Below are 18,909 nucleotides of genomic sequence, written 5' to 3'. Positions count from 1 at the left end.
AAAACTGCAAATTTTAGTGGCATTTTATTGTCCCCATTACAAGGTGCACCTGTCCTGATTAGGGCGGGATGGTATACAGTATTTTATGATATACCGGTATTGATTCAGGGACTGGCTTGGGTTTTTACTTTACCTTCAATAACAGTATTTTAATGTTTGTTTTGTTAAATGTGATACGCCATGTGTAATGTCAATTTTTATAGTTTACTTCGCTAATTGAGTCACCTCTCTCTGCTCTTTCTCTCCGTGCCACTTTCCACACTGACCTAGCCACTAGCGTTCTATGACTCTATTAGTTTTTGTTTCTTACATCAGCAAACAGCTAGTTTGTCTTTTCTTAGCAAGTTGCCCTAAATCTTGTGAGACGCTAATTGTTAGCCGCTAATGCTAATAGCTAGCTAGCTAATAAATGTACTGAGTCAGAGCAAACGTAGCTAGCTAATACAGCCTGATAATACCAGTGATGGTGTAGACCTAAATCAGCATGTTGTTTGTGCAACAGTATCTTCTAAATAAAATAGGAATATGGAAAGCAAGAATATGTTAGCTACATGAAGTAGCTAAGAGAATACATGCAATGTAGCCAAAGGTTATAGGGTCCCCTAGGAAACACTTATCAACACTATATTTCCTACCCTGTCACAATAACTCCTCCCTGGCATTTTAATTTGTTGTCATCTCAAACAACACTGTATTCAAAGTGCCGACTATTATATTCTAACTATAGAATTAGAATGGTCATTCTATTTCCATGATTCCAACAGTTTTGCTCTAATTCGCAATTGCAACATTTGGTTAAAAATAAGTCCAAGATTATTTGCCCATATCGTGCAGCCCTACGCGGTGTGGAAATTATCTCAATTGAGCACTGGTGTAAAGTACTTAAGTAAAAATACTTTCAAGTACTACTTAAGTCGGTTCTTTGGTATCTGTACTTTACTTTACTATTTTTTATTTTTGACAACTTTTACTTTAACTTTACTACGTCCCTAAAGAAAATACCTGTACTTTTTACTCTATACATTTTCCCTGACACGTAAAAGTACTCGTTACATTTTGAATGCTTAGCAGGACAGGAAAATGGTCCAATTCACGCACTTGTCAAGAGTACATCCCTGGTCATCTACTGCCTAGACCCTGCTACATACGTCTGGTGTCTGAGCCGTTGAAATGCAACTCCACTTTGTCTCTGTACTGACGTTTTGCCTGTTTGATTGCCTTACGGAGGGCATAACTGCACTGTTTGTATTCTACCATATTCCCAGGCACCTTGCCATGGTTAAATGTGGTGGTTCGTGCTTTCAGTTTTGTGCGAATGCTGCCATCTATCAACGATTTTTGGTTTGGTTAGGTTTTAATAGTCACAGTGGGAACAACCTCCCCTATACACTTCCTGATTAACTCAGTCACTGTGTCCGTGTATATATCAGTGTTATTCTCAGTGGCAACCCGGAACATATCCCACTCCGCGTGATCAAAACAACCTTGAAGCATGGATTCCGATTGTTCTGACCAGCTTTGAATAGACTTTAGCACAGGTACTTCCTTTTATAGGAAGGGAGGAGCAGGATGGAGTCGTGATCTGATTTGCTGTAGGGAGGGAGGTGGACGGCATTTTAGCCACCCCGAAGGGGGAGTAACAATGGTAGAGTTTTTGAGTGCTACAAACAATGCGTTTATTGAACCATTTTCCTCAAATTTGCTTTGTTAAAATCCCCAGTTACAATGAATGCGGCCTCAGGATATGTGGTTTACTGTTTGCACAAAGCCCAGTGTAGTTCCTTGAGGTCCGTCATGGTATATACACAGCTGTGACTATAACTGAACAGAATTCTCTCTTTACATTTTTTTTTTAAGCTTTATTTATAGAAGTTCAGATATAACAACAAAAACAGTACAACCCCAACCACTCATTTTCACATCCATCCATCCATCCATCCCCTCCCTCCCAACCTTTCTCCCTCCAAAAAACCCCACCCGCTAAGACAGCTATAAAAGTAAGTTAAATCATTAATAGAAACAAAAGCAACGGAAAATTCTTATCAGCACAAATGGCCACTAGAACAGACATGACTGCTTACCAAAATATGCAAGTTACCCTAAGTAAAAGACTGGCTCTCCCTGTTTTGTATTAATGGGGACCAGGTTCGGTCTAACTTTTGTTGGAACCCATGCACAGTGTACCTAACCTTCTCCAGAGGCAGAGATGACATCACCTCCTTAACCCCCTGCATAAAGGAGGGTGGCTTTGCAGACTTCCAGTGAAAGAGGACAAGGCGGTGAGCTAGAAGTAGCTTGCGTGGTAGCTTTCTGGTCTAGGGGAAGTGCCCCAAAAATGGCAGTGACCAGGTTGGGGCTAATAGTTGTATTACACTTATGTGAGAATGCCTCAAAAATGGGGTCCCAGAGGCCACTCAAAGATTGGCATGACCAAAACATGTGTCCCACAGTTTCTGGACTCTGGTGGCATCTCAAACACTTGGGGTCAACATTTGGGTATATTTTTGCCAATCTCTCATTTGAGTAATGGAGACGGTGCAAAACCTTAAACTGAATAAGCACATGCCTTATGCAAAATTATGATGTTTGGATACGCTAAATACTTTGTTGCCATATATCATTGGGTAGCTCGCCACCTATGTCTTGCTCCCATGCAGATTTTGTATTTGCAAAGGAAGGCGGAGTAATGTTCTGTATTATGTCGTGTATTCTGGAGATTGTGCCCTTCAGATAAGCACCTCTCGACTGGACACTTAGTAGGCTCAAGTGGAAATGAAGGGAAATGTTTTTTGGCAAGCTGCGAGTTTGCAGGTATCTAAAAAAGTGGGTATTGGGAATATTATGGTGAACCCTCAGAGTATTCATATATCTTTATGTACATATTCTTTATCCCTTTACACTTGTGTGTATAAGGTAGTAGTTGTGGAATTGTTAGGTTAGATTACTTGTTGGTTATTACTGCATTGTCGGAACTAGAAGCACAAGCATTTCGCTACACTCGCATTAACATCTGCTAACCATGTGTATGTGACAAATAAAATTTGATTTGATTTGATTTATCGAATGAGACAAATGTGTTATCAACAAATAAGTCACAAAAAAACACCAGACCGCTCCTATGCCTGAACTGGAATGCCGTGTCAATCTGTGACGCAGGGAATAGATGATTAGATGTTAATGGAGAGAAGCCGCTTGCTTGTTTATGGCTAAAGTGATATCAGAATTGGCACCAGATTTTAAGGGAGTTCTTAACAATGGAGTTCAAAACATGGGTGCCAAGGTTCATGGGCATTGGGGAGCACAGGAGGGAGACTGGAGAAGTTGGAAGGTTTGACTGTAACTCCATGATGGCCCAAGTTGGGCCATCCGTGTTTTCAAATGTAGAAACCCCAAAAAATCACATTTAGATATATTTTCTGACCAGTAGTAGTGTAAAATGCCTGCCGGCTTAGGTCTCTCTAGATATACCTTTCTCATTCGTGGATTTGACTTATTCCAAATGAAATTGGAAATGTAGCTGTCCAGTTGTTTCAACATCGACTTTGGCAGAAAAAATGGGAATAATTTGGAACAAGTACAAAAACCTAGGTAGTACAATCATCTAACAGAATTAATGCGACCTGCTAATGAAATGGGAAGAGACGACCACCTTATGAAATCCTGCTTAATGTGCTCCAGGAGTTTTTTGATGTTATGTTTAAACAGAGCCTTAAATGAGCATGTGGTCTTTATCCCCAAATAAGTAAAGACCTGATGCTCCACTTAAATGTGAAATTGGTATACCCAATTCATTCTGCTAACTGATTAATGGGGAGAAGCACACCTTTTGTTAGGTTTAACTTATAACCAGAGAATGTCTCAAAACCTTGTAGCATGTCCAAGAGATAGGGTATAGACTCCACAGGGTTAGAGATGTAGAAAAGAAGACCTTCTGCATATAAGGACACCTTGTGAGTTATGTTGCCCCTTAATATTCCCTTAATCTTCTCCTCCGTCCGCATGGCGATAGCAAGAGGTTCAATAGCCATATCAAATAGGAAAGGGGATAAATAGCAACCCTGCCTGGCCCCCCTGTGGAGAGGGAATTAGCTGGAGGTAACATAACAGCCACTGGGGAAGAGTACAACATCTTAATCCAGGAAAGGAATGACAGACCAAACCCACATCTCTCTAGTACTGTAAATAGATATTCCCACTCAACCCGGTCGGGGAGAATGCTTTATACAATTCAATAGGGAAGCCATCAGGCCCAGAGTAACTTTCTCATCACTTACTGAGGCATCCATGTTGGTTTGTTCATCTGAATTTCCATGTTGGTTTGTTCATCTGAATTGAGACCGGGGATGTCCAGATTGTCTAGAAATGCATGCATACGCGATGTGTCAGGAAGAGCTTCTGACGAGTAAAGAGTAGAGTAGAATTGCTTAAATTGATTGTTGATTTCTTTGGGATTGGTAGAAGTTAAATCTGCTACAACAGAGATTTCAGGTATGGTGCTGCTAGCAACGGATTGTCGAAGCTGGTGAGATAACATTTTGCCAGCTTTCTCTTCGTGTTCATAGAATTGCCTCGACTTAAACAGAAGCTGCTCAGTTTGATTGGTGGAAAGATTGTCAAATTCTGATTGGTGTAGCAGTCTCCATTTGTAGAGTTCAGGAGTCGTAGAAGAGTCATACAGTGCCTTGCAAAAGTATTCATCCCCTTTGCGTTTTTCCCATTTTGTTGCATTACAATCTGTAATTTAAATGGATTTAATTTGGATTTCAATAAATGGACATACACAAAATAGTCCAAATTGGTGAAGTGAAATGAAAAAAATTGCTTGTTTAAAAAAATAATAATAATTTAAAACTGAAAAGTTTTACTATGAAGCCAATTACCTTCAGAAGTCACATAATTAGTTAAATAAAGTCCACCTGTGTGCAATCTAAGTGTCACATATTCTCAGTATATATACACCTGTTCTGAAAGGCCCCAGAGTCTGCAACACCACTAAGCAAGCGGCACCATGAAGACCAAGGAGCTCTCCAAACAGAGTCTGCAACACCACTAAGCAAGCGGCACCATGAAGACCAAGGAGCTCTCCAAATAGGTCAGGGACAAATTTGTGAAGAAGTACAGATCAGGGTTGGGTTATAAAAAAAATCCCAAACCTTCAACATCCCACGGAGCACCATTAAATCCATGAAAATGGAAAGAATATGGCACCACAACAAACCTGCCAAGAGAGGGCCGCCCACCAAAACTCACAGATCAGGCAAGGAGGGCATTAATCAGAGGCAACATAGAGACCAAAGATAACCCTGAAGGAGCTGCAAAGCTCACAGCGGAGATTGGAGTATCTGTCCGTAGGACCACAGAGCTGGGCTTTACAGAGAGTGGCCAGAAAAAAAGCCATTGCTTAAAGAAAAAAATAAGCAAACATGTTTGGTGTTCGCCAAAAGGCATGTGGGAGACTCCCCAAACATATGGAGGAAGGTACTCTGGTCAGTTGAGACAGAAATTTAGCTTTTTGGCCATCAAGGAAAACTCTATGTCTGGCGCAAAACCAACACTTCTCATCACCCCGAAAACACCAACCCCACAGTGAAGCATGGTGGTGGCAGCATCATGCTGTGGGGATGTTTTTCATCAGTAGGGACTGGGAAACTGTTCAGAATTGAATAAATTATGGTTGGCACTAAATAAAGGGAACTTCTTGAGGGAAACCTGTTTCAGTCTTCCAGAGATTTGAGATTGGGACGGAGGTTCACCTTCCAGCATTGACAATGACCCTAAGCATATTGCTAAAGCAACACTCGAGTGGTTTAAGGGGAAACATTTAAACGTCTTGAATGGCCTAGTCAAAGCCCAGACCTCAATCCAATTCAGAATCTGTGGTATGACTAAGATTGCTGTACACCAGCGGAACCCATCCAACTTGAAGGAGCTGGAGCAGTTTTGCCTGGGCAAATGGGCAAAAATCCCAGTGGCTAGATGTGCCAAGACATACCTCATGAGACTTGTAGCCTCAAAAGGTGGCTCTACAAAGTATTGACTTTGGGAGGGGGGGGTGAAAAGTCATGCATGCTCAGTTTTCTTTGTCTTATTTCTTGTTTGTTTCACAAAAAACATTTGGCATCTTCAAAGTGGCAGGCCTGTTGTGTAAATCAAATGATACAAACCCCCCCAAAATTTTAATTCCAGGTTGTAAGGCAACAAAATAGGAAAAATGCCAAGGGGGTGAATACTTTTGCAGCCACTGTATCTGGTGCTCTGTTTGTTGTCATATGCTGTGTATGAAATATTTTGGCCCCTTGGATATGCTTTTAACGACTCCCACACAGTAGAGTGAGACACGTCAGGGGTGCATTTGATCTGTAAAAACCATCAATGTGAGTTTTTTAAAGGCACTACAGGATAGTAGTAGTGGGTCAAGTCGCCACACGCGTCATGACACAGTACTGGCCGGAAAGCGGATATCTAGCTGGACAGGGCTATTATCTGAGATAATGATGCTGTAAAATTGGCTATTAGTTACTAAAGGAAGAATTATATTGTCCAGCAGGAGAAAGTAAATCCTAGGGTATAAGCGGTGGACTGGAGAATAAAAAGGAGTACTGTTTAGCAGTGGGATTGCTCCTCCTCCATGGATCAGACAAATTATATGATTCTAGAAATGAGTTGATTACTGCACCTGATTTAGAAATTACATTGTTGGGCTTCAGTCTGGATCTGTCAAGACTTGGATGCAATACACAATTGAAATCTCCGCCCAATATAAATTGATGAGATTTAAGGTCGTGAAGTGTTGCGACGTGGTCAGAGAGAAATTGAGTGTCAACCCAATTATAGAGGTTAGCTAAACAATTTCCCCATCACTTAATATGTCTTCCATTAGTATCTGAAATTACTTTGGAGGAGACAAACAGGGTGCCTTTTCTGATGGCTGCCCCTCGGGCCTTAGCACCAAAGCTGGAGTGAAATATTTGGTCTACCCATCCTCTCTTTAGTTTATCAAGGTCGCTGGACCAGAGATGGGTCTCTTGGAGAAAAACAATCCGGACTTAAGGACTTGAGATGAGCATACACTTGGCTACGCTTGACCACCTGGTTAATTCCTTTCACGTTCCAGCTGATAAAGCATGTGGAGCCTAGAGTCAGGGAATTAGACATACTCATAGTAATCAGAAATGAATGTTATTACGTTCACATGGCCAGTGTGCTGAAAGGTCAGAGTAATAAAATATTAGGAAAATAAAAAACAGCTCAAAACAACAAAATACCCAGAAGAAAAACTTGGAGCCCTATGCTGGCCTTCCCCCTGTTGGAAGGCTGCATCTACCTCTCCTAGACTAGAGCAAAATGCTACCATGTTAAACTGAACCTCAGTAGAGATCTATCCAGGGCCAACATAATCAAGTTTACACCTAGGGAAGGGATTCTGGAGGGAACCACCTCAGTTTTCTGAGGTATCTTATGCAATATGCATATTTGAAGGATAGTATCAATATATATATATAATCAATATATACAAAAGGAGGTATAGGTATATGTTCCCCCCTCTCCCCCTGACCCAACCCATCCACTTGGGGGAACAAAATTATATAGAGTTGTAGTCAGAAGTTTACATACACCTTAGCCAAATACATTTATATTCAGTTTTTCACAATTCCTGAATTTAATCCTTGTAAAAAATTACCTGTCTTAGGTCAGTTAGGATCACCACTTTATTTCAAGAATGTGAAATGTCAGAACAATAGTCGAGAGAATGATTTATTTCAGCTTTTGTTTCTTTCATCAAATTCCCAGTGGGTCAGAAGTTTACCTACACTCAGTTAGTATTTGGTAGCATTGCCTTTAAATTGTTTAACTTGGGTCAAACGTTTCGGCTAGCCTTCCACAAGCTTCCCACAATAAGTTGGGTGAATTTTGGCCTATTCCTCCTGACAGAGCTGGTGTAACTGAGTCAGGTTTGTAGGCCTCCTTGCTCGCACACGCTTTTTCCAGTTCTGCCCACACATTTTCTATAGGATTGAGGTCAGGGATTTGTGATGACCACTCCAATACCTTGACTTTGTTGTCCTTAAGCCATTTGCCACAACTTTGGAAGTATGCTTGGAGTCATTGTCCATTTGTAAGATCCATTTGTGACCAAGCTTTAACTTCCTGACTGATGTCTTGAGATGTTGCTTCAATATATCCACTTCATTTTCCTCCCTCATGATGCCATCTATATTGTGAAGTGCACCAGTCCCCCCTGCAGCAAAGCACCCCCACAACATGATGCTGCCACCCTCGTGCTTCACTGTTGGGATGGTGTTCTTCGGCTTGCAAGCCTCCCCCTTTTTGATCCAAACATAACGATGGTCATTATGGCCAAACAGTTCTGTTTTTGTTTCACCTGGGTTTTTTAAGGCGGGTTTGGAGCAGTGGCTTCTTCCCTGCTGAGCGGCCTTTCAGGTTATGTCGATATATGACTCGTTTTACTGTGGATATAGATACATTTGTACCGATTTCCTCAGCATCTTCACAAGGTCCTTTGCTGTTGTTCTGGGATTGATTTGCACTATTCGCAAAACAGTACGTTCATCTCTAGGCAAAAGAATGCGTCTCCTTCCTGAGTGGTATGATGGCTGCGTGGTCCCATGGTGTTTATACTTGCGTACTATTTTTTGTACAGATGAACGTGGTACCCTCAGGCGTTTGGAAATTGCTCCCGAGGATGAACCAGACTTGTGGAGGTCTACAATTTTGTTTCTGAGGTCTTGGCTGATTTCTTTTGATTTTCCCATGACATCATTTTCTGGAATTTTCCAAGCTGTTTAAAGGCACAGTTAACTTAGTGTATGTAAACTTCTGTCCCATTGGAATTGTGATACAGTGAATTATAAGTGAAATAATTTGTCTGTAAACAATTGGTGGAAAAATTATTTGTGTCATGCACAAAGTAGATGTCAAAATCGACTTGCCAAAACTATAGTTTGTTAGCAAGAAATTAGTGGAGTGGTTGAAAAACGAGTCTTGTCAATAGGGGGTGCTGTTAGCACTTTGTAATAATTACGTTCCCAAATTAAACTGCCTCGTACTCAATTCTTGCTCGTACAATATGCATATTATTATTACTATTGGATAGAAAACACTCTCTCTAGTTTCTAAAACCGTTTGAATTATATCTGTGAGTGAAACAGAACTGGACTTAGAGCAATTTTCCTATGTGGCTGTTCTCAGATCTGTTTATAAATCTGCCTGTCTTCTATTGGTTGAGATGCACTGCATACGCCTTCCCCTGGTTGTTAGCGAATAGTGAGACTTGAAATGGAGTCTCTAGGCAGATCTGAAAGGTTATAAATGGCTTGGGAAGAAAAGTACTGGTCTTTTCCCTCTTCGCTCTGGCGCAGGAAGGAGCTTGGCATATCGTACTAGAACCTTCGGTTATAACTCTTAGAAATATCCGGCTGTGTTTTTATTCGATATAGGTGTTAAAGACATCATAATGTTGTTATTTTAAACCGAATTATATCGGTTTATGTCAGTATATTGCGATTTTCGGATATTTATTAGTGTTCTAGGGAGTTGGTGATGTCTGGACCCCATGGCTAATGTTTACTGCTAATTGCAACGTTGAAGAGGACATTCTACAACCGAGCAACGATTCTTTTGGACAAAGGACACCTTTCCCAAGATTCTGATGGGAGTTCATCAAAAAGTAAGAACTATTTATGCTGATAATTCGTTGTTCTGTTGAAAAATGTTAAATGCATAAGCCGCCATTAATTTCAGTGTAGCCTCGCTTTAACGCACGCTGTATGTTGTAGTAACGTTCATTTTAAAAATGTAACACAGCGATTGCATTAAGAACTAATTTGTCTTTCATTTGCTGTCCAACCTGTATTTTTTAGTCAAGTTTATGATTATTTATTGATTAGAATAGGTGCCTCTCCAAAGATTTCTCCCAACATTTTCTGGGCAGCTTGGCAACTTTTCTCATTGTATAACCACGATTTGTGCCGCTAAATATGCACATTTTCGAACAAACTCTATATGCATTGTGTAATATGATGTTATAGGACTGTCATCTGAAGAATTCTGAGAAGGTTAGTGAAAAAATTAATATATTTTGGTGGTTTATACGTTATCGCTATTTTTGGCTTGAATCAATGCTGTTGTGATGTTTGCTATTGTGGTAAGCTAATATAACGCTATATTGTGTTTTCGCTGTAAAACACTTAGAAAATCTGAAATATTGTCTGGATTCACAAGATCTGTGTCTTTCATTTGCTGTACGCTGTGTATTTTTAAGAAATGTTTTATGATGAGTAATTAGGTAATACACGATGGTCTCTGTAGTTATTCTAGTTGCTTTGGTGAGAGTTGTGATGGTGGCTGCAATGGTAAACTATGATTTATACCTGAAATATGCACATTTTTCTAACAAAACATATGCTATACAATAAATATGTTATCAGACTGTCATCTGATGAAGTTGTTTCTTGGTTAGTGGCTATTTATATCTTTATTTGGTCGAATTTGTGATAGCTACTGATGCAGTAAAAAAATGGTGGAGTAAAAACGTGGTGTCTTTTGCTATCGTGGTTAGCTAATAGATTTACATATTGTGTTTTCCCTGTAAAACATTTTAAAAATCAGAAATGATGGCTGGATTCACAAGATGTGTATCTTTCATCTGGTGTCTTGGACTTGTGATTTAATGATATTTAGATGCTAGTATTTACTTGTGACGCTATGCTAGGCTATGCTAGTCAGCTTTTTTACTGATGGGGGTGCTCCCGGATCCGGGTTTGGGAGGAATTAGAGGTTAATGACTCCAACCTAAGTGTATGTAAAATTCCGACTTCAACTGTGTAAATGTGTGTATATATATATATATATTGGTTGTATTACCAAAATAAATGATCACACAAATAATATATATATATTTTTTTTTGAGACAGTCTCAAAATAATACAAAAAAAAGGTTCACTTGTAAATGTCCCGTACCTCGGGCTTAAAAAAATTGTCCAGCCTGGTAAATGGTTGAGTGAACCCCAAGTGACCTCAGTCACTCAATTGTCCTCAATAAACAGTGTGTAAAACAAGTACCATACCAAACTCAGCACCATAAACGCTCCTGGCCACACTACAATACACATTATTTGGATTCACAATAGGCCTACTGTAACATCAAATTGGTAAAAACCCACACGATACAGTGTAAATCACAAGGAAATCAAATGAAATACCCTATGGTAAAAGTTGTCAGTCAGTTGAGTCTGTCACTAGAACTCCAGAGACTTGGCTTTGAATGGTAATCCTATGAATTGTTATTGGATCCGGTCATAGCATGCCGAGTCCGGAGTAACCTTTTGTGGTTGTAGCATCATGTCCAAGGGTCCTCGGAGGGGACGACTCAGGTTGAGCTCTCCAGTGGACTCTTGCACAGCAAGAACTCAGAACTCGTGAAGGTGCTTGTCCCAGTGTTTGTGCTGGGTCCCTACAACCATCATCTTCAAGGTTCGATTTACCGTCTCGTTGAGGTTGGTCTGTGGGTGATAGGCCGTGGTCAAATTCTGTTTCAGGAATTGGAAACCTTGGTCAGACAGGATGTGATTAGGCGCTCCCCAGCGTGTCAGGATCTCTTTCGTGAGGATGTTAGAGATTGTCCTCGCTGTGGCCCGGTGAAGGACAAAAAGCTCCACCCACTTGGAAAAGTAAACAACAAAAACAAGCATGTACACATTCTGATTGGAGCTTCTAGGAAATGGACCCATCAAATCTACTCCTTAACATTTACAAAGGCAGGGTAAACACTGTTTGCTGCAACTTGCCGGCAGTCTTCTGTCCTTCTGTTTTGTACATTTGACAAACCTGACAGTTTCGGATGTGTGACTTTTACATCCAGGCTCTGATTTGGCCAGCACAATAGTGTTTGCAACCACTTGTAGGGTTTGAACTTGCTGAAATGACCAGCTAACGGGTCTTCATGGAAATGTTGCAGCATGTTCTCCATCTTCCGGGATAGTCTGGTACAGAGCCTGTACTTCTTGATCATCCTTTTGGGCCTTCCACATGGCCTCATCAGAGATGGGGAAGTCAGTTTTGGGTGAGCTCTGTCAATCTGGATACCACTGAAGTACATGAAATCAATTCCCAACATGACAGGAAAAGCAAGGGTCTTGGAAGGCAGAATAACAGAAGGAATCCTATAGGAGTGGTTAAACAGGTGGCACTTAACTTCACCCCATCCGTGTGGTCATTTAGCCTCAACATCAGCCAGATACAATGGACCTTCTGTCCAAGGCTTCATGTTGTCTTGTGTACCATTCTCACCTCCTTCCATAGCTTCTCATTGATGACCCGGTGTCCACGATGGCTCTTTCTGTCCAAGGGCCTATGGACAGGGGTAACACCAACTGGTGTGGTAATCCCACATTAATTAACAAGTTAGTAGTCATTAGTAAAGTATTTTTGCAGTACCTAATCTAATACTTTTTTTTCTTATTGTGACCAGTGTAATTTTAACCTTTGTTTAACTAGGCAAGTTAGTTAAGAACAAATTCTTATTTTACTACGTCAGCCAAACCTTCCCCTAACCTATGGGACTCCCGATCACAGCCGGTTGTTATACAGCCCAGGATCAAACCAGGGTCTGTAGTGACGCCTCTAGCACTTAGATGCAATGCCTTAGACTGCTGCGCCACTCGGGAGCCCGCATGCACATATGCTGCAGCAATGGTGCCTTCTTCAGTGTTGGAAGTAAACGCTCATATGCTCCAACAAATAACTTTATTGGTTAAAAACATTTTGATCGCACATAGATCAACATCAGAAGCCTGTATTGTAAACCAACAATGATTGTGTACCTCACCATTACATGGAGTTTTGTAACCCATACCCCATGAAAAGTGATGTGTGTTACAACTAATAAGCCTGTTTAGCCATGTTCAATGTTCTTCTCTGTGTCTCCCTCAGGTGGTGGCCCAGGCAGTGTTGTTCATGTGTATGAACACGGCTGGGATCTTCATCAGCTACCTGTCGGACCGTGCCCAGCGCCAGGCCTTCCTGGAGACCAGGAGGTGCATCGAGGCCAGGCTCCGTCTGGAGACAGAGAACCAGAGACAGGTAAGACCATTGGTCTTGGTCCACCGAAAGGATTATGTATGTAACAAAGGTTCTCTGAAGAAACAAGTGACTGAAAGAAAACAGTCACTGTAAGACATATAACCATACAGTCTTAGAAGAAAAGGTGCTATCTAGAACCTTAAAAGGTTCTTCGGCTGTCCCCATAGGAGAACCTTTTGAAGAAACCTTTTTGGTTCCAGGTAGAATCATTTTGGGTTACCTATGGTTAACCAGCCGAATAACTCTATCTCCAGGAGTGATAAGTATAGTTTTTGTCTTAATCTGTTGTCGTCTAGTACTGTCTTTTTGCTAGCTAGGGAAATCTATTTTAGGTGCTAACTGCCTTCCAAGTAGTCTACTTGGTGGGTGAACTGCTGACTGCTATTATCTCGTAGATGATTGTTGACACATTAACCAGGATTAAGGGGCAGGGCAATTTACGACTGTTGTTGTCTTCGTAATCAGTGGCTGTATTGGAGGGGGAGTGGTTTATCCTCTCTTAGGCAATCAGCAATTAGTACTGGGGGGTGTGCTCTTCACCTCTGCAAGGCCATTAGCAATTAGTGTTAGTTCTTCAGTCTTCCCTGTTTTCTCAGCGACAGTCTCGTCGCAAAACTAAAACTGTCGCCAAAACAAATACGGTTCTGTGGAGTTGTTCTCCAGGACACCTGGAGTGCCTCGACTTCAACATGGCCGTATTTCTTCATTACACAAAGGAATAACCTCAACCTATTTCTCAGGACTGTTGACATCTAGTGGAAGCCGTAGGAACTGCACGCAATTTGCTTAGAAATCTGGTGTCCCAATGAAATCTCATTGAAAAGACAGTGACCTCAAAAAAAATAAAATCTGAATGGTTTGTCCTCGGGGTTTCGCCTGCCAAATAAGTTCTGTTATACTCACAGACATGATTCAAACAGCTTTAGAAACTTCAGAGTGTTTTCCATCCACATCTACTAATAATATGCATATCTTATCTCCTGGGGATGAGTAACTAGCAGTTGAATTTGGGTATGCTTTTCATCCAAACGTGAAAATGCTGCCCCCTACCCTAGAGAAGTTAAGATGGGGAGAAGTCGGTCCATAATAAAGCGCTGCTCTGCCTTCTTAACACTATCAACAAGGCAGGTCCTACATACCCTAGTTTGGTCGCACCTAGACTACTGTTTAGTCGTGTGGTCAGGTGCCAAAAAGAGGGACTTAGGAAAACTACAATTGTCTCAGAACAGGGCAGCACGGCTGGCCCTTAAATGTACACTGGGAACTAACATTAATGATATGCATGTCAATCTCTCATGGCTGAAAGTGGAAGAGAGATAGACTTCATCACTACTTGTTTTTGACAAGCTGAATTTTACTGAGCTGTCTGTTTAAAACTACTCGGACACCCATGCATACCCCACAAGACATGCCACCAAAGGTCTCTTCACAATCCAGACTATGGGAGGAGCACAGTAGTCATGGAATAGTAGTCATAGAATAGAGTTCCATGACTACATGGAACTCTATTCCACATCAGGTAACTGATGCAAGCAGTAGAATGAGCATGTAAAAAATACACCTTATGGAACAGCGGGGTCTGTGAAGAGATACACACAAAGGTACAGACACACGCATATGCACACAAGCGATAGCACACCCTAAAATTACATTCCCAAATCTAACTGCCCGTAGCTCAGGACCTGAGGCAAGGATATGCATATTCTTGATACCATTTGAAAATAAACACTTTGAAGTTTGAGGAAATGTGAAATCAATGATGTAGTAGAACATTACACAATAGATCTGGTAAAAGATAATACAAAGAAAAAAACATACGTTTTCAATTTTTATTTTTGTTGCATCATCTTTGACATGAAAAAGAAAGCCACACATTCAGCTAGGAAGCTGATGTGGTTTACAGGGTGTCCACAAGAGGGCAACAGTGTATGTGCAAAGTTTCAGACTGATAACTTCAAGAATGAGCAAGCTACATGACATTTAGTCACCCAGGTGACACGATTTGCCCAAATGTACCCAAGTGGCCTCCCAAGTTTCCGAATTGGTAAATTGATACATTTTCAAGAACATAACTATAGAAAACAATCAAAAATGCTATGGTAATAAAAAATAAGTGTACACACTCCCAGGAATGTCCTACATGATGGATCATTAGCTTCCCTACATAAAATGTACTAACAGGAGACGCGACAAGAATGCTGAACCAATATCTCCAAACACAGAAGTGAAATATTTAAGATAAGGGCCAAGTTAGCAGCCAACACTGATCTAACGTCATGAGAGAACACACCACAAACCACACACAAAGTAAAAAAAAAAAATGTACACACTATTTACAATTACAGAATTTAGAACACCCTCTACACAAGATTGTGCTGTTGGTCCCAAATCCCACGTTTCTTTCTGCTGTAAAGCACTTACCGTCCTCTACTTGTAGGCTGGCTAGGTATGCACACCTCTAGATGGCCGTGCAGGGGTTTGTTGTGGAGCCAGAGAGAGCAGCAGTCAGACTAAGTGGGGGATGGAGGACTTGAATGTGATCTCTTTGAAGTCAGTATTTACCACTATTGAAGATATATATTTTTTAAATCAGTAAGAACTCAGGTTTATTACTTACTTTATTGAACCATTATTTTAGCAATACATCAAATAAACACATCTGTAAACGTATATTATATAGAGTAGGGGGAACACTGTGGTGAAGTATGTGTGTGTACCAATTTCTTTAAATTAACCTTTATTAAACAGAGTTAAGTCAGTACAAATTCTTATTTACAATGAAGCCTACCCCAGTCAAACCCGGGTGATGCTGGGCCAATTGTACGCCGCCCTATGGGACTCCCATTCACGGCCTGATGTGTTGCAGCCTGGATCCGAACCAGGTGCTGCAGTGTGTTAGATCACTGCGCCACTCAGGAGCCCAATGTGTATTGTATGTTGACTTTGACATGTTGTGGTGTTCGAGTGCCTTGTTTGCTATTCATACACATATTTCATTAGGGATTATATATATATATAAACTCATCAAAAAATTAAATGTCCCTTTTTCAGGACCCTGTCTTTCAAAGATAATTAGTCAAAATCCAAATACCTTCACAGATCTTCATTGTAAAGGGTTTAAACACTGTTTCCCATTATTAATTAATGAACATGCACCTGTGGAACAGCTTACAGACGGTAGGCAATTAAGGTCAGTTATGAAAACGTAGGACACTAAAGAGGCCTTTCTACTGACTCTGAAAAACACCAAAAGAAAGATGCCCAGGGTCCCTGCTCATCTGCGTGAATGTGCCTTAAGCATGCTGCAAGGAGGCATGAGGACTGCAGATGTGGCCAGGGAAATACATTGCAATGTCCGCACTGTGAGACGCCTAAGACAGCGCTTCAGGGAGACAGGACGGACAGCTGATCTTCCTCGCAGTGGCAGACCACGTGTAACAACACCTGCACAGGATGATCGGTACATCCGAACATCACACCTGCGGGACAGGTACAGGATGGCAACAACAACTGCCCCGAGTTACACCAGGAATGCACAATCCCTCCATCAGTGCTCAGACTGTCTGCAATAGGCTGAGCAAGGTTGGAATGAGGGCTTGTAGGCCTGTTGTAAGGCAGGTCCTCACCAGACATCACCGGCAACAACATCGCCTATGGGCACAAACCCACCGTCGCTGGACCAGACAGGACTGGCAAAAAGTGCTCTTCACTGACGAGTCGTGGTTTTTGTCTCACCAGGGGTGATGGTCGGATTCGCGTTTATCGTCGAAGGAATGAGCGTTACACCGAGGCCTGTACTCTGGAGCGGGATCGATTTGGAGGTGGAGGGTCCGTCATGGTCTGGGGCGGTGTGTCACAGCATCATCGGACTGAGCTTGTTGTCATTGCAGGCAATCTCAACTCTGTGAAATACAGGGAAGTCATCCTCCTCCCTCATGTGGTACCCTTCCTGCAGGCTCATCCTGACATGACCCTCCAGCATGACAATGCCACCAGCCATACTGCTCGTTCTGTGTGTGATTTCTTACAAGACAGGAATGTCAGTGTTCTGCCATGGCCAGCGAAGAGCCCGGATCTCAATCCCATTGAGCACATCTGGGACCTGTTGGATCGGAGGGTGAGGGCTAGGGCCATCCCCCCCAGAAATTTCCGGGAACTTGCAGGTGCCTTGGTGAAAGAGTGGGGTAACATCTCACAGCAAGAACTGGCAAATGTGGTGCAGTCCATGAGGATGAGATGCACTGCAGTACTTAATGCAGCTGGTGGCCACACCAGATACTGACTGTTACTTTTGATTTTGACCCCCCCTTTGTTCAGGGACACATTATTCCATTTATGTTAGTCACATGTCTGTGGAACTTGTTCAGTTTATGTCTCAGTTGTTGAATCTTGTTATGTTCATACAAATATTTAAATATGTTAAGTTTGCTGAAAATAAACGCAGTTGACAGTGAGAGGACAATTATTTTTTTTCTGAGTTTACATGCACTGTATATATATAACAGCAAAAGCAAATATTTAACAAATCTCTCAAATGAATTCTGTGAATACTATGAGTCCGTGACACTTTCCCGGTAGATTTCTGCTGGAATATCATCAAAAATCTGTATACCTGGACTTTGATTTACCTTTTCCAGTATTAGTAGCCATATTGTAAGTTCAACATTTGCAATGTTTTCATAACAGATATGCCTAACGCGCTGCGACATGTTCTTGCATAGATTTCCAATGGTCACTCGATGGTCACTCGTAAGCTCAAATGTTTTTCTTTACACAAAGGGTTTCCACATACTCACGTAAAGCACACCTCATTGGCTATCTAGCTAGCTAGGTTTCAAAACTATAGGTGGTCATTATACAAAGATACAGTCAATCAAGTGAGCACCGCCCGTCTCATCGGCACGCAATGATGTTGTGTCTTCCTGGTTAAAGTGGCTTTCCAGTGGATATACTGAATGCAGAATGATATAGCAAAGGCTGGTTACTTTTTAGAGTGTCTGAGGAATAAATACAAACCTAATTTGACTGGTTGAAACAACATTTAGCATTCGATTTTCACAGATTTCTTTCTTGGCAAGTTGAACGAGCGGATATAAAATAATCGATCGTGCATAATATATGGGCCTTTTTAGGATATGAAAAATTATTTTATCAAAGAAAACTACACTACATTTTATCTCTGGGACCCTTAGGATGATAAATCAGAGAAATATTTCAGAATGCAAGTAAATTATTTACCTTCAGATGTGAATGTATGAAACCTGTCGCCGTGATAAAAGTGTTTTGTTGTTGTGCACTCTCCTCAAACAATAGCATGGTATTATTTCACTGTAATAACTACTGTAAATTGGACAATGCAGTTATATTAACAAGAATTTAAGGTTTCTTAAGACACTTCTATGTACCGGGAAATTGTTTCTTGTTTACAACAACATTCTAGTCACATTATGCATATTGAGCAACAACTGTCCCGGAGACGGGACACCCATCCATAAGAAGTGGTTTGATATGTAATGTAGCTGCCTTAATGTGTTTGGACCCCAGGAAGAGTAGCTGCTGCCAAATACAAGTCACTACTTGGTATGGCAACTGTTTGGCATCCGACCGCAAGGCTCTACAGATGGTAGTGCGTACGGACAAGCACATCACTGGGTCCAGCTCCTGCCATCCAGAACCTCTATACCAGGCAGTCAGAGGAAGGCCCTAAAAATTGTCAAAGACTCCAGCCACCCAAGTCAAAGACTGTTCTCTCTGCTACCGCACAGCAAGCGGTACCGATGCACTAAGTCTGGAACCAACAGGAGAACC

At 41.4% G+C, this 18,909-nt stretch overlaps 1 protein-coding gene across 1 annotated transcript in view; it reads left to right on the top strand.

Annotated features, from left to right (window-relative positions):
* Positions 1-18,909, top strand: part of adcy8 (adenylate cyclase 8 (brain)) — a 194,489-nt gene that overhangs the window by 49,325 nt on the left and 126,255 nt on the right. The window contains exon 2 of the mRNA XM_039004483.1: positions 12,952-13,101. Within this exon, the coding sequence (XP_038860411.1) occupies positions 12,952-13,101 (150 nt within the window). The remainder of the gene's footprint in view (positions 1-12,951; positions 13,102-18,909) is intronic.

This window comes from Salvelinus namaycush, chromosome 11 (genome assembly GCF_016432855.1).
Source record: "Salvelinus namaycush isolate Seneca chromosome 11, SaNama_1.0, whole genome shotgun sequence".
NCBI classification, from domain to species: Eukaryota; Metazoa; Chordata; class Actinopteri; order Salmoniformes; family Salmonidae; genus Salvelinus; species Salvelinus namaycush.
This window is presented reverse-complemented; position numbering and strand designations above follow the sequence as displayed.